Below are 24,434 nucleotides of genomic sequence, written 5' to 3' on the forward strand. Positions count from 1 at the left end.
ATAAATATTTTTATCCTAAATTGAGCTTTTTACTTGTTTGTGAAGGAAATGTACAGTCATGTGCTAGTGCTTAAGGGAAATTAGTCACAATTATAAGCACAATTATAAGCATGTTAATGAATGTGAGGATATTTTTTCTGAAAAATCTAGCCAATTTTTAAGATATTGACTGCCTTTGAAGTGTAAGAACTGCAATTATTCTACAGGTACACTTATCACTATAGTTATTTAAATTCTATAAGTGTCAAAACTATACTGCAATATCTAACTGTCCAATTTTTTCCCTTTTCCTCTAGGCTGTGTTTCTCAGCTCATTCCCATCTGTGTACTCTGAACTATTGAAGCTCTTTGATGTAAGAGAAGTGGCAAATTTGGTTCACGATGCTCTGGGCAGTTTGCCGACGGTCATGCAGGGGGATGAATCCCTTCAAGCTGTTAAACTTCAGAGTATTGGGAAAACAGTAGAGAGTCACCTGTACACCAACCCAGGTAAGGTTGCCCTGGGCTGCGTGCTGTAAAGGAACTTCAGCATTATGCTTATTATTCAGGTCAGCAAGTACTGAACGGAACAGTTCATAACTCATAACTGCATTTCTGAAGTCATCAAGTGCTGTTCTGTAAAAGCTGCTCATTAACAAGAATACAGTCAGCTAGAGTTGGGTTTTTAAGAGACAAATAGAAAAGCATTTTTTTTCTTAAACTGCTGCTGGTTATGTCTGTGAAATAAGTTCTCACTGTACTTTTAAAATGATTATAAAGGGGAAAAGCTCTACAAATGGAATGTCTTTTTCTTTTTTTCTCCTTTGGGGGCAGTTCAGCAAGCAGATTCTCATCTATCCTTTAAGTTTTATTTGTCTTTCTAGTTCAGCAAATTTGATCCTATATTTTCTTAATATAATATAAAAAACCTACACAGATGCAAGTGATACTCAGTATATATCATATAAAACAGTATACTTTTTTGCTGTGTGGAAGAAAAAGGTTCTGTTTGGTGGTGACCCCACAGTTGTTTTTCTTCAGTTCTAAGTAAAACCCATAGTAAAGACCATTTCCAAATGGAAATGGTAAAGTCATTTCCAATACATCAGTAATCTTCCTTTCTTGTTTATTGGCTTTTTTAATGCATTAGTTATTATTATAGCTTACTTAGGGAAGGGTTAAGGCCAGTAAGAGGGAAATGCATTTTGAACCATGTCGGTCTTGCCATAGTTAAGCAACAAACAGCAGAACTCAAAAAATTTTGTTTGCTTGTTTCCAAAGGTGTTGCTTTGATCTTGTGGATTTAATAGCTAAGAAAATGTGAAGTAAATGGAAGGTTTAGGTCTCTTACTCCAAAGAGAATTAATTTTATTGGAATCACCATGGATCAAATATATCACTTACTGAGAAGAGATTATGTTAGTAAAGTCCTTAAAAACTAAAATCCTGTCTCCAAAAAGGGATGTCTGTATCTTAACACAGTCACAGTGTCCTCTGCAGTGCTTTATCACATGGTGGATTTTCTTGCAAGGCAAAATAAAAATGCGTCTTCTTAAATGAGGAGGATTTGGATACAAGAGTTGCTATGTGGGAAACAGTGAGGCAAACTGTTGAAAATGAGTTGAGGAAGTGTTCAATTTTCTGACCATTTACACAATAAATATTGTGCGTACCAAAATTACAAAGCTAGGAAACGTCTTGTGGTGATATTAAAGACTTAATGTCTTAGTTTTATTTAATTTTTCTCTTATTTGAAGTTTTATGTAGTTCTCTAAAATATATTTACTTGGTTTTTTTTTTAATTGTTTTCTTTATTTTTATAGATTATTATTTATTTTATAGATTAGAAAATTGATAAATGTTTATTTGGTTTCTCTCTTGAGACTGACCGCCTTACCTATTTTGTCACTGTGAATGAGTTTATTTGAGAACTGCATCCTGTGTATTACAAGAGTGTTTATGTGTAGGAAAATATGTTTTTATAGTCTTTCAGAGGTGGGTGTTTAGACACAATCAGTGAGAATAATTTGATATATTTGAAATACCTCATTGAGTGGATGTTTTTAGGTGTTCCACATATTGGAATGAAAAAGAAATGTTAGCAAGGTAAGGGAAGCATACCATTAACTGATAAGGATGTTGAGTCCTAGAAGCTGTTGTGTCTTCCCACTGATTCCACTGATTTTTCAAAAGGCTCAGTTTCTCCTTAATGAAAGCTGTATCCTAGTGCCCATTGCAAGCTAACAAGATGCATTTTTTAAAAAATTCCTTTTTTTTCTTTTTTTTCCCCAAAATACAAAGATTTTATGCTGCTTTCAAGTACTCCTGGATCTTTTTTAGATTAATTATTATTTCTTAATTTGTCTTCCCCAGCAATATGCTGTTCCTTTAGTAGTTTGCACTTGTTATTTCATATTTTCTTACAGAACTGTTGGGGGAGATGTACGTGTTCATGTATATTTTGTTCAGAAATTCAATCTATATTAGTACCTCTACAGTGGATAGCAGAAATTATTTTGGAGAAGTTTCGCAAGTAATTCTTTGCAAGCCACCTCTTTCTGGAGGAGCAAGGGAGAAGTTTTTCAGCCATACCCCCATGCCCATGTTTTTCTTCAGTGCTACAGGCAATTTTGAAAACAGTTAATGACAGTTCTGAAAACAGTGACATGTCTGTACAGTTGGAGAGCTGTCATATGTGTTTGGTTTTGGAACTGAGGTGATAATTGTTTGTTTGTGTGCCCCGGTGGCGCAAGTGGTAGATGTGCCGCTCTGCTACACAGGGGCTCAAATCCCGGGGGTTGGACTCGATGATCTCTAAGGTCCCTTCCAACCCGCACAAGACTGTGATACTGTGGGATATTATGTGTGACTTCATCATTTTCTTCTCCTATCTACACGGAGTCTAGTGATTGAGTAATTTGAATAAGTCCAAATGAGCCTACAAACAACCTCATTGCCTTTCACTGTTCAAGTGCTTCTTGCTGTTAATTTATTTAAGACGCTCAATTACACTAGTTCTTTTTCCTGGCAGGCTGAAGTTTTGTCCATTGGTTCATATGTAGCCTTTGAAATGAATATCATCCTTCCGAGTTTAATCTTTAAAACATACTAGAGTACTAAATTTTTTGTATGTCTAAGTGTTTTACTGCTAAATGAAAATCAAGGGGGAGAATTGTGTTATGAGTTAAATATTTAATGTTAGCCTAGCTTGCATAGGAAAGTCATAAGGACTGTTCAGAGTGGTATCTCTTTCTAATCTCTCCAAGAACGTACTTGAAAAGCTCAATGTCATGATTTTTATTATTTTTTTCTTTTTCACTTTCTGTATAATATTTGTGAAGGACAAGTATTATCATTTTAAACAGTCAGCTAATTCAGCTTTCTGCGCAGAGAAAAATTTAAGACAGTGACTGATTGCTAGGAGTTCTGATTATTGCACCATTCCTTGCACTCATTAATTTTACTGTACGCAGTGGCTGACATTGCAGCTGGAAATTTTTAAGAAAAAAGAGTAACCTAAGACAAATGGTATATACCATGTTCTCAAAACATTCTCATTGTTATTAGTTTAGCCTGAGCATTGGTGATGTTAGCTGTCCTCTTCTGTAACACCACTAGATCCCTCTTCCAAGAAGATCAAGACCGATATTTAGATTATTAGGTTCCAAGGGATTTTTCTAACACTCTGTTATATGTGGTAGTTAATTCAGTAAGTGGCAATGCTACCTCTCATCTATAGTTACAAGCCATTGTAGCATGCTTTTTTGCTAATTTTAGGAAAACTAAGTTCCAGCTCTTTGGGGAATTTGTTAATAAATCCTCTGTGAATCTGTCCTCAAGGCCAAGGAAGCAGAAGCAGAGCTGGCTGATCTTTAAGGAAGCTTTCCTTAGGGCACAAGAGCTCTCCATCCCAGAGTGCAGGAAGTCAGGAATGGAAAGCAAGAGATAGGCATGGCTGAACTGTGTCTTTCTGGTCAAACTAGGAAGCAAGAAGAAGATGAACAAGCAATGGAAGCAGGGACAGTATAGGGATGCTGCTAGGCTGTGTAGGGATGGGTTCAGGAAGGCCAAGACCCAGCTGGAACTAGACTTGGTAAGGAGTGCAAAGGAGAAAAAAGGAAAGACTTCTATAGGTACATCAGTTGGAAAAGGAAATTCCAGTAGGTCATACCCTCCCTTGTGAGCAACACAGGCAGGCTGGTAACAATGGACAAAGAGAAGGCTGAGGTATTCAACAACTTTTCTTTTTGCCTCAGACTTCACTGGAGGCTGCTGTACATACAGCCCACGTGCAGATAGCTTGGAAGGTGGGAAATGGGGGAGCAAAGCCTCTCCTGTTGTAAGTGAATATCAGGTTCATGACTGCCTGAGAGAAATCTGAGCATCCATAAGTCCTGATGAGTCCTGATGAGATGCATCTTGGAATCCTGAGGAAATTGGCTGATATAGTCACCAAGCCACTCATGATATTTGAAAAGTTGTGGTAGTCAGGTAAAGTCCCTGATGACTGGAAAAATGGCAGTACTGACAGACAGACAGGCTTGAGAAGTGGACCCAGGTGAACCTAATAATGTTCAACAAATCTGAGTACAAGGTCTTGCACCTGGGTTGAGACAAGCCCCACTGCCAATACAACTTGTTGGATGAAAGATTTTAGTGCAGTCCTGATGAAAAAAAAACTTGGGTTTTCAGATGGATGGCAAGCTGAACATGAGCCAGCAATATATCCTCACAGCCCAGAAAGCCAACCGTATCCTGGGTTGCATTGAAAGACGCGTGGCCAGCAGGGCAGGGGAGGTGATCCTGTCCCTCTACTTTGCACCAGTGAGATCTCACCTGGAGGACTGTGTCCAGATATGGTGTCCACTGTACAGGAGAGACATGGACCTGCTGGAACATGTCCAGAGGAGGGGCACAAAATGATCCAAGGAATGGAACACCTCTCCTTTGAGGACAGGCTGAGAGAGCTGGGGTTGTTCAGCCTGCAGAAGAGAAGGTTCTAGGTGACCTGAGGCAGCATTTCAGTATCTGAAAGGGGGTTATAAGAAGGACGGGGACAGATTCTCTAGCAGAATCTGTTGTCACAGAACAAGAGGAAAATAATCAAAAAGAGGGCAGATTTAGATTGGGTTGTCATGATTTTATGGTCTTCTTTTGCTATTACACATCAGAACATCTTGCAGTGCACTGGGAATTAAAGGGTTAATGCTGCAGTTCCATGGATTGTTGATATTTGTGGTTTCCTGGTCTCAGAAGAGAAGAATTAACTGCAACTCCCAGAAGACTTCATTTTTCCATTTCCATTTTCCATTTGGAGGGAAAGATAAAACTGACATGGAAGCACAAAACTGCCCGCTCTTTGTTCTTTTTGCTCTTTGGCTGCTTTGCCTACAGCATTAGAGTAAGGACTTTTGTTTCAGAAACTCTCTCATTTTATTTATTTATTAGCTTCAATTCCTATTGTACTATACAGTATTATCTCACATTCTACTATTATATTCAGTAAACTAAGACTTTTCCCTTAGCTTGTTGCCACTGTTTACCTCATCTATTCCCATGTCCCTACCTATTCCTTTCCCCTCCCCACTGCTTTTCCCAGTGTGTGGGTCTGTGGGTCTCTTTGCCCCATTGTCATGGAATTAGGCTGAACTGGGCCGAACCGTGACATGGGTATAAGGAAGAACTTTTTTTATAGTAATAATGGTGAGGCACTGGAACAGATTGTCAAGAGAGGTAGTGGGTGCCCCATCCTTGGAGACATGCAAGATCAGGCTGGACAGGGCTCTGAGCAACCTGATCTTGCTGTAGGTGTTTCTGTTTGTTGCAGGGGAGTTGGACTGGATGACCTTTAGGGGTCCCTTAGAATTCAAAAGTTTCTGTAATTCTATGATTGAGCTTTTTATCACTTGTATAACTCCCATAAGAGTACTTGCCATAGAGCTACAGGCAGCTTTGCACACCAAATCCTTCATCTCTGCCACTGAAGATGGATTACTACGCTCAGTGTGGTAATTCTTGTATAAATATCGGGAATGATACCTAGCTGGAGAAATGATTTTGAAGAGATAGTTTTCCTGCTAGATAAATTCAGTTTTTAGGAAATAATTTCAGTAATGTACAAAGAAACAAGTGTATGTATGTAGATAGATAGATAGATAGATAGATAGATAGATAGATAGATAGATAGATAGATAATATTTAATATTTTATTACAGGAAATCGTCATAGAAAGCATCATTTCTCAATTAAGGAAAACAGCTGAAATTGACAGCATGAAAACTGATAATACCCATTCCTTTTATCAAGTTGTGGATAGGTGTTTTATGTTATAACAAGTTTAAGTATTAGAACTCTTCTATTTTAACATTGTTCAGTTGTAAGAAGAAGAAGGAAAGAGAAGCAGTATGTTTTTGAAGTTATTTCATCATTTTGAGAGAATTCAGGACTAAAAATAGCATCAAGGAGCTGTGTTTAGGAAATGGAATACAGAAAAGGCAAATTACTCAGTGTAGACACCAGTACTCTAAATTGCTCATATGCAGTAGGAGTGAAGAATCTGGGAAAGCGAAAATCTTGAAAGAAATCTGGAAGTACCGCTGGTCTAAAAATCAAGGCTCATTTACAGAATAACATAGCTTCAGGGTAAAGTCTGTTGTGACTTTGGCATGCAAAGGGATCCTGTCACATAGCAGGAAACACTAGAACATAATTCCACATTGTTTTGAATAAGGTATTAATAGTCTGTGATTTTTGTTTGTTTTTTTCAGATGGCAATTCAATAAATACTTTATTTCTGTTGTATGTACTTGGCACAGTGCTGTTTGTCTCCATCCTTGGTACAACATACTGCCTTTTGTCATGTTATTCATTTCCTTAAAAGTTTTACTTTACATGAAATGATTAATTAAAGGCTTCTGCTTATAAAACATATTGCTTTAAGCATGTATGTAAGAGCTTTTGCTTATCACAAATGCAGTTCTGAGCACTGTTCAGGACTTACTTGTATGCCTGCATTAAACTGAAATGATTCTACAAGAAGGTTCTACTCATAGACGTTTCCATTTATTTCAGATTCACGATACATTCTTCTTCCAGTAGTTTTACATCATCTCCACATGCATTTGCAAGAACAGAAGGACCTTATAATGTGTGCACGTATCCTTAGCAACATATTTTGTCTCATCAAGAAGAACAGCTCAGTAAGTAAACACAATCCGTAAGTTATTGAACTTTTTAAAATGCCATGCAGTAATGACACAAGCTGGACCTTGACCAAGAACATTTTAAAGCATTCTGTGTAATATTCTACATGAATACGTAGTTTGATTTCTTAGGCATCTGTTTTTTTTTGTTGGTCTTTTTTTTTTTCCCTTTCTTTCTTTCTTTCTTTCTTTCTTTCTTTCTTTCTTTCTTTCTTTCTTTCTTTCTTTCTTTCTTTCTTTCTTTCTTTCTTTCTTTCTTTCTTTCTTTCTTTCTTTCTTTTTCTTTCTTTCTTTCTTTCTCTCTTTCTCTCTTTCACTATATTTAAATTGTAGCACATTATTTTCCTCCAGGCTTTGATACTTTTATGAATGTTGGGTTGGTAAGAAAATAACCCATCCACTTTCTTTTAGAGATACATTGTGAATTATTTAATCATAGAAGACAGGAAGATTATATAGGGAAGGATCTGCTAAGGATACTGTATTGAAACTGGAGATTAGTCGGTAAATTTTGTGGTCTACTTCTAGTGTTTGACTATATGAATTCATCTGTGAAAGCTGCACGTAAGAGCTGTCTTAGGTAGGTATATTGCAAACTTGAAAGATGATGGTGAAGTTCTGACAGGCAACTAAGGTAAAAAGAAACACGCATTGCTTGTATTTTGTGCGCTGTATGCAACTCAGGGCCAACATGCCTTATGTTGTAATACATTGGTGAGAACTGTTGTGTTTGTTTCTTCATTTTGAACTACTAGTAATTAAAGTTGTACAGTCATTGCTTTGATGTAGATGTGACATGCAACTTTGGCATTATAAGCTTCTTATTGCAACTTCTCTTTATTAGTATTAGTACCTCTTTACAAGAGAGAGGGATAGATGATAAAGCATTGCTATGGTTTTGGGCTGGGAGAAAAGCTTGTATGTCTGGTCTCAACTCCATTTCAAGTCACCAGTTTCTTCTAGTCATGAATTACAGAGATGTGCACAACTTGAATTTGATGCCTGCATAAAACTCTCTCCAGTGTGCAGGACATTCAGATGTTATTTTCAATAGTCTTTGAGTCACTGAGAATTTTAACAACTTGGTAACAGCCATAAGACTTCTGTGGATCAGTTCAGAACTTCATTCCTTCTAGTAAGAATAAAGAAAACTCTGAGGTCGATGGAACAAATGAATTTACAGGAAGATATTGTTGAAAACTGTTCTTTTTTTCTCTTGGCCATTCTAACAGTAGTTTGTACATGAATCCTCACATCTTGGCACAGTGATTCCTCAACACACTGAATACTGCCTGCCTTTATAAGTAGCAAAGTTAACAGTAGTTTGACACTATAAAATGACAGAGGACACGGCCTTGAAATTAGTTTCATCTTGAGTTCAAGCATGAATTTTGTTACAAATCATATGCTTAGAATGTGTAGGAGGAACAAAATAAAGATCTCACTCCTACACTTTGATGCTGGTGGAGTAGAATGATTCTGTTTGTCAGCTGAGTTTTAGCTTGGCTGTGTGCATTTGATTATGAAGTGTTTATTTCTGCAGTGAAATGTCATCTTAACCAGTGGATAAAATGGCTTAGAGGAAGATGGTGTTGTCTGCTGTCTTGGAGACAGAAAACATTGCTGAAGCAGGGAAAACATATTTCCGTCTCATTTAAAAAGGAAACTTGACTTCATCAAGTGTTTTCTTGTGTCTAATTAAGATATTCATAGTCTCTTTTGTCAATGAACACATTGGTTTCTTCTCACTGATGTGTACAAGTCGTAGTCTTACTTAAATGGCTGATTAATTTGTGCTGTTCAGTTGACAGAAAGCAGTGTAGCTGGTCCTTACTTCTGGAGCAGGTCTTAAAGGTTGACTACCACCTATTTGTTTCAGGTGGTAGTTTAAAAATTTGAAAATCTAATTCTACTTTTTGGACTTTAAGCCTCATTTGCTGATTTCCTCAGAAAATATTTGGGCATTACCTGTTATCAGTTTCGATGAAAAACCCGCTAATATTATTTTAAATATTCATTGAAAGTATAAATATGCTAATGTAATGAATGTTTATGTTTTAAATGTAATCCCCTTAACTGTCCTCTATATTTCAGTACGGTATAATTGAAAACAGTTAAGATAATGTCAATAGAATTAAACAATATCTTAGCTAGAGAAAAGCCCTTGTTTCTCAAATGTAATATTTGTAACAAAGCTATAATTGGTTTCTAAAGCCAAATCAAAGGAAATATTCTTGTGGTCATCTTTCTGTTTTTTTTTTTTAGTTTAAGTGTTTTATTTATTTTTCAAGGAGAAGTCTGTTCTGGAAGAAATTGATGTGATTGTAAGCAGCCTGCTAGATATTCTGTTAAGGACAATACTAGAGATCACCAGCCGACCACAACCATCAGGCTCTGCTATGCGCCTTCAGTTTCAAGATGTGACTGTAAGTTCCTTACAGTTAAATACTGCACAGTTGTTACTGGTTGGACTTGCTGAAATACTGCATTTATGAGAAATCTGTGCTTATGTCACATTGGTAATATTTTGTGTATAAAACAGAAAATGAAGAAAGCAAAGAAAATTCTTTGTATTTTATTTATTTTTTAGTGGAAATGTTAATATTTTTAATTATATTTATTTATTTTGGCATTAAAAAAAGTTACTTCTTAGGTTGTTTGAGAGAACTATGTCATAGTGTTTCATTTGTTGACATTTTTAATGACTTTCTGAATCTCTCACTAAATTGGATTTCCTGAAGGTGGAGAAGTACCAACTAATAACAGTTTACTTCCTAAAATGCATACATTTTTTAGACGATGAATCAGCTCTGAATATGCCTCCAAAATATGTGGTGTGGTGCTGGCCTTTACAAATCTAGATTTATTAATTGAAAGTCATTTTGTTGTTTTCTGGGCTGAGCATTTGTGCTTCATTTCCGTCACATAAGTAGAGCATAGAAGATAGATTTAGAAGATTAACAAATGATATTTTGGTTAATATGATGTAACAAGCCATGCAAATTAGAAGGTTGAAACTGAGGGATTTACAAGAGAACTAATCATTGAGTACTGATGAAACAAAATGAAGTGTTATTTTGCTTTGCTTTCAGTAAGGTTCCCAGTTTGCTTTTGAAGGGCAAATCAGTTCTAATATGGCGGGGAACGTGATCCCAGTATAACTTAATATTTTATGAATGGAACATACTAGGCCTTGTGCTTTGTCATCTTATTATACAATTTTACATTGTAACATTTTTTGTTAACAAACACACAATTCCTTTTCAAACTGGAATTTCCTCTGAGATCAAACATTTCAGAAAGTATTTAATATCTGTGAAAGAAATGTGCTGTCGCGTTTCCTGTTTTTGTTTATTTCATTTTTCTGATGAAGAACAGACATTACTTGAAGTGTTTACGGAGCTGACCAAGTTCTGTAAAAGGATAACACCATGCTTTAATCACTGTGATTCAATAGGACTCTAAGAGGTGTTTTTTCCTTATTTTTTTCTTGTCAATTACAAAATTACAAGTGTAACGTGTGGCAGAATCTTTTTTTATCTTTTGTTTTACCCTCTCATTGATTTTCCTTATACATTGTCTTGCTTTAAAGCCAAACTTGCATGCACCTTTCAAAATAATTAAAGCTAAATTAATGATATGTCATTGATTTATATCCATAGGTTCTATTACTCAAAGTAAACAATGCTTATAGCTTAATAAAATAAGAAAAATTAATCTCCAGATCAGGCTCTGAGCAACCTGATCTAGCTTTAGGTGTCCCTGTTCATTGTGCAGGGGTTGGACTAGGTGACCTTTAAGGGTCCTTTCCAACTGAAAAGATTCTACATTTCTCTATCAGACCGTTACTAGAAATCTCAACTGAAGGAGCAGTTGTAGTATTAAAGTCCTAGAGCTACAGAGTCTTGAGACAATTGGCTTATTCTGTTACATCCACTTGCTTTCAGGTTAAGCTTTTGTAAATCATCATGACAATTTAATTATTTCGAGATATCAAAAACTTTGACTGAAACTACTTTGAAGTTTCAGGTTTTTCTTTTTGTCCACAAGGAATGCCATGTCACTGTTACCATGGGCATTTGAAAGAATGCTTACAGTGGAAGTGACTCACAGCCCAGCATAAGGCAATTATATGCATTTATGTGGAAACATCATGCAGTATGGGTTTATGGCAACACACTGAGCCAGATTCTTGGAACTATTTGTAGAGCAAGTATGATGAAGTGCAGGAGTAACACAGTAGAGTCTGTTCCAGTATGTTACCATTATTTCAAGCTGCACATATTATAAATAGTCTTTGAGAGATGTGTTATGTCAGTACATAGGATAAAACTCTATCAAACATTTTTCATCACATATAGTCTGGACAGAGTCAGCACATCATTCTTCTTTTTTTTTCTTTTTCTTTTTTTTTTTTTTTTTGTCTCCCATCTTTTGGTACCTTGGTACTGTTTCCATTTGTAGCAAGTTGGTCAGTAACTTGCAAAACGAATGTGATGCTTCAAACTGAGCACAAATAAAACCTGTCTTGGGTAGGGACCCAGCGATGGGGTCAGTGTTACAGAAGCTATACTAACTAACACTGAAATGAATGCAAAGGTGAAAGTGAAGCTTATACTTCAGTTCATTTAGGATGCCAATGATTTAGAAGTTTAGGTTAAGAAAAATGAGGTTGCATGTAAGGAGGTAGCAGACAGGAAACCAATTAGAGCAAGTCTTTTTTTGATTTGAAATCTTGGAAGTTTAGAACCTGAAACCTAAATTGCAATTTGTTAGCTTCGTATATTTTAATAGTTACATTTATTCAGTGAGACACAGAAAAGGATTTACTGGTTCTACCAAAGTGAATTGGCTGTGTGGTTTGGTTTGCTATTGGAATCTGGTCCTCATGGTTGTTATCAAGGTGACTTTGTGTGTGAAGTTTGCTTCTTTGTACTGCTAACATATGGCACAACTAGTTATTCTGTGACTAGCCCTGGAAGAAATCTTAACAAAATGTGTGTAGTTGAACCTAACCTGTATTACCCGGCATGATAAAAACACATTGAGACTATATACAATGAAATCGCAACTACGGAAAAATAATTATAAAAGACCAAAGTCTTTTTGATCTCTAGAAAGAATCTGATAGGAAATAGATTTTCAAATACCTTATGTATATATACAAAATAACAGCTGTGACCTTGATGATTATGCACAGATTTTAAAGGTTAACTTTGTGCACTTTGGATTTTGTTTTGAGAAAGTTGTGTTCACTATGAACAGTGGTTTTACAGAATTTGGGAGCATTATTTCCATATAGAATCTTACTATGAGCAAGGCATAATTATTATTTTACCACTGTTTTGCATGTTAAAGCAAGAGGTATATCAGGTGTAATCACAAGTGTAAAAGCTAGATTTTGCTTGAAAAGCTAGGGAAAGGCACCATTTTAAATTAATGTAATTATACCCGTCCTCCCTGTCTTCCCCATTTCTGGTGGATAGGGGCCTGAAATGTATTTTTGAACAAGCATACATAGTACAAGAATTACTCTTTTACCCTCTTTCCTGTCCTCATCCACTCTGCTGTTGGACCATATTGATACTGTTCACTGTTTCTTCCCAGACCAAAAGAGAAGAAGCAGATGGCAAAGAGAGGGAGAACCTATTTCTTCCTGTAATATCTTGCTTATTTGGTTGCTCACTGGAGAAACTCAGAGCAGTTCTCTATATTTTTATTCCTGCATCCCATGCTGTTCATGGGACATCCAGGGTGTGCGTCTGTACAGGCAGGGAGAAATCCATGGAACAGCCTAAAAGTTCCTTGGCTACATCCTGGAGCACACCTTTCCTGGAGTGTGAGACTTGCTGTGGAGTCAGTCTGGAAGTCAACCCAGTGGGAGGAAGTGTTGCTACCCAGTGGTTAAACTGGCTTTAATGAGAAATTCCATAGCAAGAACAAGAAAACTTTTATCAAAAACATTTTTTTTTTCCAGTTCTATTAATGAGTTTTCTTCTAAAAAATATGGTATTTTAATTTTGAAAAATTCCCCGCTGTTTCTTTCTCAAAGGAAAACAAAAGGACTCTTCCCAGAATTGCTGCTAAATATTTATATTTTGCTTCAAAACCGATTTAAGGGGTCTTAAATTAAATTAGCGATCTTAATAATCTGTTTAAAAATAAATACAAAAGAAAGAAATGGCAAATCAAACTTTTACTGCTTTAGCTCTTCTGGAACTATTTCAAATAGATTTTGCTGAGCAAGTGAACTGCTTTGAGGGGAAATTAATTGTTTAAATAGGAAGGATGTTCCAAGCTAAATTAATGTATTTTCATTAAATATGGAATAATGTTTTCTAATTGCGTTATTAATTTCCTTTACATTTTTAAACTAATTGAAATGCTTATGAAAAGACAGTTTAAGCGCAAGTACAGAAGACCTTATAATCTGTAATGCTTCTCTTCATGCCTGTATTTAAACAGGGGGAGTTTGTCTCCTGTTTGCTGTCACTCTTGCGACAAATGACTGATAGACATTATCAACAGCTTCTTGATAGCTTCAATACAAAGGAAGACCTGAGGGTAAGTAACAGAAATGTTTATCTACTTGTTCAGGTTTCTATTAGATCTAATAGTTTCTCTAATTAGATTCTCTTTTAGATTTTTCTCTTTCCGTTACTTCTGTGCTTTGATGAAACATATTTACATGCAATCTGTTTTATAGATTAGCTAACGTTTACTCAGATTTCCATATGTACTGAGGTCAACTCTTGTTACGAGGCTAGGAATCTATTGCTTCTGTGATGACAGCTAGAATAGGAATGGGAGGACTTTATAATTGTTTCGAAGCAATAAACTTAACCTCAGATCTTGTTTCATAGATGATGACAAACTAATGTTGTCTCTGCTTGATTCTTTCTGATATGCAGTTTTTAGTCTTATTTATTTACTTATTTATTCATTTAGTTGTATATGGCAAAGCCAAACACACAGCTTGAGAAATGCATATTCAAAAAACTCTATTTTTCTTAACCGTGTAGCAGGTCCACTGGCATATTGTAATGTTTTTGCTGTTTGATTATGGAAGGGAGAAGCTGCAGAACTTTTTTTAGGGCAACTTGTACGAATTTTATTGATGGACTAAAGAGGATTAAAGAGGAAAAAGAAAGATGAAAAAGAGAAGAAAAGGTTAAGGTTGCTTGCGTGAAGGCAGAACACCAAGGATTTCCTGAGAAACTAGTATAGAACCACATTGGTCTATATAATAAATAAATCTTACTCAGGAAGTGATCCAAATAGAAGAGTCATGACATCATAGTGTGACAGCGTATTTTTTGATGTTACTTTTGAAGTTATGATTTGTAAAGTCAAGTTTGACTGTGAAACTGGAAGCCCAGTCATGGTGCAATTCCAGGTTTTCTTAAACTGCTGGTAGCTGCTTAGAACTGTTATGAAGAGTAAATACCCTCTTCTCCTATTAAAAAACAGCAACAAGAAAAAAACCCTTCTACCTCGAAGTTAAAGTGGAGGGGTATTTTATACTATTACTACTGTAATAGTAAAATGACCATCTGTTTTCACAGGGCAGAGGTAATCACCTAATCCTTAGGTAATTATTAATATATGTTGTGGGACCTAGGCATTTTTGTGAAAATACTTTCCCTGCTGCTTGTATTCTGAGCCAATATATATTCTTAGGTTTAGATTTTTATGTTTGCAGGAGGTTTCAAACTTGACTCCTGTGTTTGGTATATCTATGAAGTACAGTGTTGAATTTATTCAGACTTCTGCAGTTCTAGAACATGAAAATCTCTAGAATTGCTGCTTGAATGGTGTTTGATTGGAGGCTTATTTATATTCACTACACATGCATATGCTATTATTATACAAAGACATATGGAAAATAGCTATAGCTAGTACCATCAGCTGTCAAAATAGAGCTTGTAAGAGTTTGAGTCCAGAGTTTATTATTCCCATTCTGATCTCATCAAATCAGCATCAACTCCGCCAGTGATTAAGTGGCAGTATGTTTGATCATAATTAATGCAGCACTCCCCTTCTGAATCTTAAATAATATAAGAAATAGTTTTTTCGTTAACTTGGAAATATCAAATATCACTGAAATGTGATTAACAGGAAGAGAGAAAGATGAGAGGTAATGTGTTTGTCTGATACTGCTGTTAATCATGAAGTGACTGTATGTTTCTTATTCTGTCTTAAGCAGTCTTTCCACTTACCTCTGTACTTTGCTCTGTTTGCCAAATGTGGAATTTCTTTTGCATTTTATACCATTTTAAGGCATGGTCATTAGGAACTGACATCAATATGAATAAAATAAGATTTAGAGTGTAAATAATTGTGATAAGACATTTTTACTGGAGGTAGTTTTACAGACTGAAATAGTAATCATATTTATTATTCTCGTAGCTAGTACATGTTCTGGGATAATGCTTACGTCAGTGGTAACTAGCATCAACTTATTGCATTTTTGAATCCTCTTTTTGCGCTGTGATCAGTTATATCAAATTGAACTCTGTCTTCTCTAAGCTACACTGCAGATTACAGGTATAATACAGAGTTTACAAGGGACTTATCTGAGCATAACCCAGGGCTTTGAATTGCTATCTACTGTGCTTTTTTTTTTGCTTTGGTTGCTTCTGTTTATAGGCACCACTCTATTCTGAATGGTCGAGTAGTGATTTCACCAGGTATTTCTTCTTTCTTTGACTAATTCTCAAAGTAACTATATCTTGCATGAATGCATGTTTGCGCAGCATTTGTGCTATTATTCTAAAATTACCTCCATCAAACCACTTCTTCAAACAAAAATTCACTCACATAAATACTTGTGAAAAAGAAAATGGTTGCTGTTTATCCTATTAAGCATATCTTCAGTTCTTTTTGATAAGTCTATAACAATTACAGGCCGTTTCTAGTTTGTTCATCATAGTGTAGCAAAATGGAGTTTGAAGGAATTACATAAATTTAAAAATGACACTTACGTCTAAACAATTTTATATGACACACATCTGAGAGATGCTTTAAATAAGTGCTAGTTTACTGAATGTTTCTATTTTTTAAATATGTTTAGTTTAAGTAATTGACACAATGACTATTCTTATTTTAATCACTTATTCAGGAGAGTAAGTTATTTTCCACAGAAAGTAGAAGATGGAAAAAGCATTTTATATTTTAAAATATGCAGATGAAGTAAGAAAGAGATGTCAGGAGATTCATGACTGAGTGGCAGCACCAGAGACTATATTACATTCTCTTTTTGAAACATCTAATTGAATAAGTCAGTAATTTTAAATGATTCCTTTTGTTTATATTTCAGTATTATTTTAAAGACATGCTCATTTTGCTTACCACAAAATATCACCTTCTTCTCATAAATATATTTTATAGCAATTTACATAACAGAGGCTCCCCTGTAGGCGGATATTTGTTGCCACAAAAAAAGCTCAGATCTAGTTTATGACAAAAGTTAACAGAGGAAATTATAAATAGGAGGTGAGAAGTAGGAAAGTGTATGAGAAAATAGTATATTTTAGCATAATGCATCTTTGACCACAGCAAAATTGCCTTGGTTAATATGAGTGGGTTTTTAATTATCAGGTTAAAACTTGTCAGGCCTAATCTTTATCTGCTACTGGATAGTGGATAGATACACTAGACAACATATCAGAATAGATATATAAGAGATATCTAATGGAGGAAAAGGTCGTATTTTCATGGGGTTGTGTGGGAATTTTACTCGCTCTTAGTTCCTTTTCTTCCAGCAAAAGGAGCCCAAGCACAGTATCACTGGTGCCAAAGCCTAACACCAAGTTTAATTTATTATGCTGTTCTCTAGTGTCTGCTGGGGCAAAGGCCATGTGGGTTGGCTAGTATGGGAATGTCTCTAGTGAAGAAGCTCAGAACTAGCCTCCATTCTTCTGCTGCTATGCAGACGTATCCACTCATGTATGCATGTACACACTATGGGACTTCTAAAAGGATTGGTGCTGGAGCAGATAGCAGTAAAATATTTGGGTGGCTTATGATGAGGGAAAGATCTGGGAAAGGAGTTGGCCTTTGCATGGATATGTTTTTCTGGCAGAGACAGCTGTCAAACTGTCTTCCTTGTAGCCACCTTGGCACTCTGCAAAACATCTCTAGGATGTGGTACAAAGACCTCATGAGAAGTAACTTGATAACTCAAGTGCAAACTGAGTTACTGAGGATCAAGCAATTAGCTGGACTGCTGTCCCAAGCTGAAATGCTAATATAGATTTACCCTGAGAAATCCAGGGTAGAGACTAATCTATTTTAAAGATTTTATGAGTATATAAATAAATGTAAAAGAAATTCAAAAATTGTTGTTGATTAAATGAATAAATAGTTGTTGGTATTTCATAAGGAAGTGCTTCTCACTGACTCACAGATTCGTAATTTCATCACACAGGAAACTGAAATGGCTTTATACTGAAAGACAGGATATTTAAATTAGATGATAAAAGGAACTTCTTTACTCAGAGTGTGATGAGGGACTGGAATAGGTTGCCCAGAAAAACTGTGAATGCCCCATGCCTGCAAGTGTTCAAAGCCAGGTTGGATGAAGCCCTGGGCAGCATGATCATAGTGGGTGGCAACACTGCCTATGGTAGAGGGGTTGAAACTAGTTGAACCTTAAGGTCCCTTCCAACCTAAGCCATTCTATGATTCTATGACTGGTAAAGTATTAGGCTATTCAACTCACATTTTATTGTTTGGTTATTTTAATGCTTATAATGGATACCTGGAGAAATATATTACCAAATGTGCACAAACTTAATCATGAGAGGTTTAATTATTAGTTATTAATATTAATCACGCTAATAGAAGTTTAATAGTTGTATCTTGCAAATCTTGCTAAAGGTACTTTTTTCTAAATAGCTTAGGAATTTGAATTCAGTTATATTTTAGCCTTGAATTGTACTGCTTTATATTTGTGTGTTTTTAACATATTAATTAATTAACAATTAATTAATTAATAATTAATAATTAATTTAACATATTAATTAATTAATTGTGTGCCCCGGTGGCGCAGTGGTTAAGGACGCCGCCTTGCAACACTGGGGCCCGGAGTTCGAATCCCCCCTGTGGCGCAAGTGGTAGAAGTGCCGCTCTGCTTCACAGAGGCTCGAATCCCGGGGGCTGGACTCGATGATCTCTAAGGTCCCTTCCAACCCGCACGAGACTGTGATACTATGACTATGACTATGATGATGATAATTGTAACACAGACAAATCTTCAATCTTGGGCTTTTTGAATACGTACTTTATATCTAGTAAAATCACATACCACTGAATTGATTACACAAGTTCTGTTAATATGAGAAAAAAATAGCCTAATGTTCCTTTACTTTGTTTTTGAGCTTCCTTGGAATAAAAAACTTATTCTTTTCTTAACCTAGCTGCCTAAAGAAATAAAGCATATGTGATATTCCTTTCCATCTGTCATTCCTTCCATAACAACTTTGAAACAAGCCTATGGATTTCAGCAGACTTTGGCACTGGCCCGTTGGGTCTCAAAGATGCTAAGTTTACACCTCTGCGCATGCGGGGCTTTAAGTGATCCTTAAACCATTCAGTGGTGTTCCCCAGGGGACAGTACTGGGGCCTGCCTTTTTTAATATATTTACTGGTGACCTGAAAATGGTTGGACTAGATGATCTTAGATGTCTTTTCCAACCTTGGTGATTTTATGATTCTTTGGTTTCCCAAAAGCAACCATTTGATCTCTTTAGGTTAGCAAGCATTCAGTAGCCATGTAAGAGCTGCATTATGTATTGTGTCTGGACAGTAAACAGTGTGGAAGAAAGGGGGAATTACTGTGAGGTGATAAACAGCAGCATTTGGGACATTGCCATATATTTGTGATTATGGCACAGAACTGCAGAAGTTACTGCAAAGGGAATGGAGGTAAACCCCAAAGGAAAAAAGGAGATGATAAAGTGTTGAAATTTAATAAGGTGGAAAGCTATATTTAGGCACTCTGGGATAAATCTGTTGCTTATGGAGCTGCTTGTTTATTTGTAAAGCTGGTCACCTGCATTAGCACTGTATTATCTGCACTGAATTACGTTTATACTTTCTAATACAGAGAAATTTTTGGCAACTTACTCAGAAAACAGGTTGTCTCTTTTATGTAATCTTCTCTGGTGGGTGGGTGCTGGGATCTCAGCTGCCTTTCCCAGCGACTGCATTCGTCCCCCTTTACAGTGATTTTCTAATGAAAGACATCTGTTATGCAATACCCATCTACACTTTGGTAAATGTACTTGAGAATGTATTTTCGTGTTCAGAATTATTTGATACCCTCTGGTTGTATCTTCAGCTCATCCCTGTTTCAAGTTCAGTTTCTCCAAGTGATGTTAGCAGAATCAATATGAAACATTTTGAGGTCAGATACACGACTGGTTCTGTTAGGTGAATTGTATCACTTGCCTCATTCTTCTCATGATACCAAAAGCTCCATTTTACTTACTAAAACTTTGTAGTCAATGTTATACACAATCTAATTCAACAATTAGAAATATTACTCTATTTATAGTTTTACTTGTCAAAGGAAAATCTGAAAAACCTCATCCTGGGAAGAACAGTTTAATTTAGTTGTTTACTAGTGAGTTAAATGACAGGAGGTGATAACAGTAAGCTTGTAAACAGTGCTTTCTAAGTTCAAAGTAGCCCACAAACATTCAGTATATTTATAGACTGAATAGAAGATGCAGAGCGGTTAATTGACCTGCATACAGACACACAGCTGCAATAACAATTCAGGAGTCTGAACACAGCTGTTGACTTTACTGGTATTTGTGAACTCAGTGTTACAGTTATCCTTATATTCTCTTTCTTTCCCACCAAATAATGCCACTTTTAGAATAAGCCTCGAATGTGATAAAAACCTGATATGATTAAGGAGGTATTCAGAATTCTGTGGTGTTTGTAAAGTGCTTTTTTGATTTGCAAATTGTTCTCGGGATCACATTTGTGGAAGTGTATGGGTGGAAACCAAATGCGTCTGACATTTATCGTATGTATTGCCGTCATTCAAGTAGCAGATTAAATTATTTTCTGTTTCTTAAGGAAAAAAATGAATCAAATTGCTATTTGAAGCTTTCTTGGGGAAGAAAAATGAAAAAAAAATAATCTGGGGTATATCTAAATTGAAAATAAATGTTCAGGGTTTCAGGGTTATATCTTTATATCTCTATTCTGCTATTATTATAATGTTGTTTTTTTTTGTCTGTGACTAAAATATTTCTAAAGCTCACTGCACTTTGTAAAGCACCAAAGCCATAAGACTACTTCTTTTCTTTCCAAAGGATTTCCTGCTACAGATTTTCACTGTATTTCGGATACTGATACGACCAGAGATGTTTCCCAAAGACTGGACAGTGATGCGGTTGGTTGCGAACAAGTAAGAACATTGTATAAAAGTGTGTGAAGATCACGATGTAAATAAATACAGTCACACTGTGTATATAATTAAATAAGCAAAGTGCGTCTTATAATGCTGGCTGTAATTTTTCATTTCTGAGTTTAAGATTTGATTTAAGTTTTTAAATCACTGCACTTATTTTACATAGCAAATTCATAGTAATCATATACTCTGTATCTCAGTAAGCATACATAACTGGAGTCTCAGAAAGTGTTTTACAGATTGAAGATGCTAAGCATCAGCAGCTTTGTTTTTCACATGGCAAATGACAAATCTCAACAGAAGTTTGTTTCAAGTCTGACTGTTGAAATGCTGAGTTAGTAGATATCTGTTTGCTCTCCAGAATAAATTGTCTGCTATAACATCACTAACAGTGTTTCTGCATATTTAGAGAAAAATCACAGGATGAAAATCACAAATCAACACAGGAAACAGTAGCATGGGGCTTGAAGAATCTCCTACTTATAGTTTGCGATATTGGGGTGGCCCTTGAGCCATTCTTTATTGCTCTGGCTTTATTCTTACAGGGGCAAGTTCCCAGCATTTCTGAGAAGTCATTACAGGAGGTCTAAAACGACTGAATTTTAATTCATCAGTGTCACCAGCTATCCTTCTGTGTAGGCTTCAGTTTTGATCAGATAACAGAATTATCTAACCATTGGAGTCAGCAGAACAGGGGTGTTGTATTGAGCAGATAGAGGAATCCAGACTTTAGGATTTACATGAACAACAATGGCTGTTGAATTAGTTTTTCATCTGCACTGCACCTACCAGCATCTAAAGGAATTTGAATTCACAGTGCTATGCAGACAACTAAGAACCATCTAATGGTTGCAGCTAAATTTGGCAAAATTATGATCCTGATGAATGCCGTGTGTATGTGTGGACATAAAAAACATCACAGTATTTGTTGGAACTTGATAAAATAACATTTTTGCTCATTTTTATTAAATAATTCAGTAATACTAATCTTATCTGATTTGAATCCCAGTAAAAAAAAAAAAGTTAATAATCAGAGAATGGATATTATGCATCTGGTAATCACGCTTAAGACATAAATTGAGATATACAGGAAGGAGGGAAAAACATAGGTATTCTTAGACTAAGCATATAATCTAAGAAGTTGCTGCATATTCCAGAAACAGCTGGCTTGGCAGATGGCTTTGCAACAGCTGACATGTACAAATCTAACATTTAGGAATGACCTTGACGCGTGTTTCTTGAACTGGTGGTGGTCGTTTATACTAAAGATGTTGTCAAGTTTTGCAAAAGAATGTGCTTGCACTTGTATTTTGGTTAGCATCAAGCATCTTTTATTAATCCCTGTCAGTTGGTTTTTACCATCTCTGGTCAAACTGTGACTCAAACTACACACTTCTGTCAGGCACAGAAGATAGATGGAATATGGCAAACTGACCCCATTAATGTACAATTGCATAAACCTTATGTGCAGCAAATGTTACGTGAGCGTGTATTTACAAATTTAGCGTTTAATAATTTTCCTTCCTAGGTATATGCTCTTTTGTGGAGGAAATTATGTTTGTGTTGTGAAAGAGAGTGTTGATTGGATGTTTGGAGTATTAAAAAAAAGTCTGTGTACAAACCAAAGAATCATCATTAGCATTTTTTATGTCATTGGCTTAATATCTATTTCTTTTTGAGGGAACAGGAGAGAAAATCCATCTCAATTCTTAGCTGCAGGACAGCAGTTTTTCAGGTCTAGTTTTTCTGAATGGGCTTACCTTCCTTTCACTTGTTTCCCCACTGCCATTTTGGAGGCTGCCTTTCTTCATCTTCCCCAAGGAGTTCAAAAGCAAAGAGACATAAAAGTGATAGCTTTGATGAGATTTTCTCATCCCAAAGTCTTTCAGTAGAAAGGGAAGATCCTAGAGGCAGGATGAGAGGTTATGGCACTGCCTGCACCAGGGACAGAAGCACACTTGAGCTGTTCTCCTCTAACATCGCTTGCAGAGCCAGAACACTTCCAGTGATCTGAGTCACTTTGTGATTGAATGTAGAACTTCTTGAACTTCACGTCTATGAGGAAAAAGGTAGCTCATCCTTTTAAGAGCATAATCAAATAATTTGTTAAAAATGTGGATGTTTTCTAACACCTTCTTCCCAGGAATAAAATTGCTGTCATGCTTTCCTTGTCAGACAGCCACCTTCTCAGCTGCCTGGGCTCCAGCCTGAGAAGGAGGCACCAATCTGAAGACAGTGCACATCTTGGGAGCTTCCCCCATCACTGCAGTTGTGTCACTTGCAGCACTGCTTTTTCTCCCCACTCCCCAGAGTGATATAAAAATTCAGTCTGTCTGGTATTTACAAGAAGAGAGATTTAGCCTGTCTGAGCCTAGGAAAAAAAAAAAAAAAAAGAGTTCTAGAAAGGTTATAGTCAGGTAATAAGCTTTTCCTGAGGGGGAAAAAAGTTTTCATTTTGTCTCTTATTTATAAATGCAGAACTTCATTTATACCTGAAAAAATTTTCGGTTTAAACACCATCAGAGTCTTTTATATATAATAATTATTAAAAAAAAATAATAAAAAATTGCTGCTCCCTTGCTTCTATAATTTTTTATTTCTTGTTGCAGTGTTTTCATTAATTATGTAGCATCTGATATTTGGATGCTGTCTGACATAAAACAGAAGAGAAAGTACTGGTAGCTAAGAAGACAAATTTGGATCTATCCAGAAATTAGGATGCTTTATGATGATGCAGCACTCATGGTCTGTAATTCTGAATGTCTGAATACTCGTAATGAAAAATCATTAATTACTAGCAATGGAGAATTACCATGTGACTTCTGAAGGAGTCATACATGCAACAAATCCTTAATGTTTATAAGCTTTTACTAGTTGAGCAATGTGACAGCAATTAACTCTGTTTAAAACACATAACCATGCACCATCTCTGTTGAACTGATCAGGATACATTCAGCAAAGCAAAATGATTATTTATGGTTATCTAATATTTGTAAAAGGGATCTCTGTGCTGAGTGACTGACCGTTTTTAATCCATTTTAATGAACATACCATCTTCATTTCTTCTTCATTTGTTTCATTACGGAATAGAGCTACTGTCTGTGTGATCTAGGCAGTAAGTTAGGCTTGACAAAAATTGAAGCTTTTGCATAACACCATCATAATGTCTCCACTGGACACAACAGGTTAATGGTCACTCCCTTAGTTTTCCCTTAGTATAAGGAGATGAATCACTTGTCAAATGTTTTAGTTGCCTGGCATCTCTTGAGAGCACTGAACAGACTCAGCTAAACTCCAGATATGCCAGTTTTTGTTAACAACTGAGAAGGCTATCAGAAAGGAAAGTGAGGTTCCAGTGACCTGCTGAGTAAGTCTGATATTTGTAACGTACTGTGCCTACTTATTATGTAACAAGGAATTAATTTTTCAGTTCCCTTGCTATGAAAGAAGTTTTTGTTTAAAAGATTTCTGTATGATTAACTGATGTATATACTTAGAGCATTTTGCTGAATGGTACAGATGCTAGATCACCAATTCTCAATTCAAATTCTATGAGCGTACAAAATAAATGTGTGAATATGATTATAGAAAAATCATTGATCTGGAGAGTAAGATTTACTCTAATGTATTGCTTATAATAAAGTTACAAATGTACCTGCTGACAGTTGGGCATGTTGACTTTAAATAAAAAGTCCTTTTGGTTATCCAATTCAGTAACAACTGGAAGACATTACTATTCTTATTTAAAAATATTCAAACAGAATGCACACTAAAGGAAGACAACTAGTTTCATCATTATGACTGCTTTGAAGAATCCTATTAGC

At 35.9% G+C, this 24,434-nt stretch overlaps 1 protein-coding gene across 7 annotated transcripts in view; it reads left to right on the top strand.

The window, feature by feature from the left end:
- Nucleotides 1-24,434, top strand: part of DOCK4 (dedicator of cytokinesis 4) — a 232,705-nt gene that overhangs the window by 156,809 nt on the left and 51,462 nt on the right. For 6 of the 7 annotated variants that reach the window (XM_015854079.2, XM_015854108.2, XM_015854097.2 and 3 more), the window contains exons 23-27: nucleotides 297-489; nucleotides 7,051-7,178; nucleotides 9,473-9,607; nucleotides 13,647-13,745; nucleotides 20,513-20,607. In XM_015854079.2, coding sequence (XP_015709565.2) covers nucleotides 297-489; nucleotides 7,051-7,178; nucleotides 9,473-9,607; nucleotides 13,647-13,745; nucleotides 20,513-20,607 — 650 coding nt within the window. The remainder of the gene's footprint in view (nucleotides 1-296; nucleotides 490-7,050; nucleotides 7,179-9,472; nucleotides 9,608-13,646; nucleotides 13,746-20,512; nucleotides 20,608-24,434) is intronic. The other variant, XM_015854089.3, reaches the window with a different exon arrangement.

The sequence above is a fragment of the Coturnix japonica genome, chromosome 1 (assembly GCF_054131305.1).
Source record: "Coturnix japonica strain WE chromosome 1, WE-NBRP24, whole genome shotgun sequence".
Taxonomy (NCBI): Eukaryota; Metazoa; Chordata; class Aves; order Galliformes; family Phasianidae; genus Coturnix; species Coturnix japonica.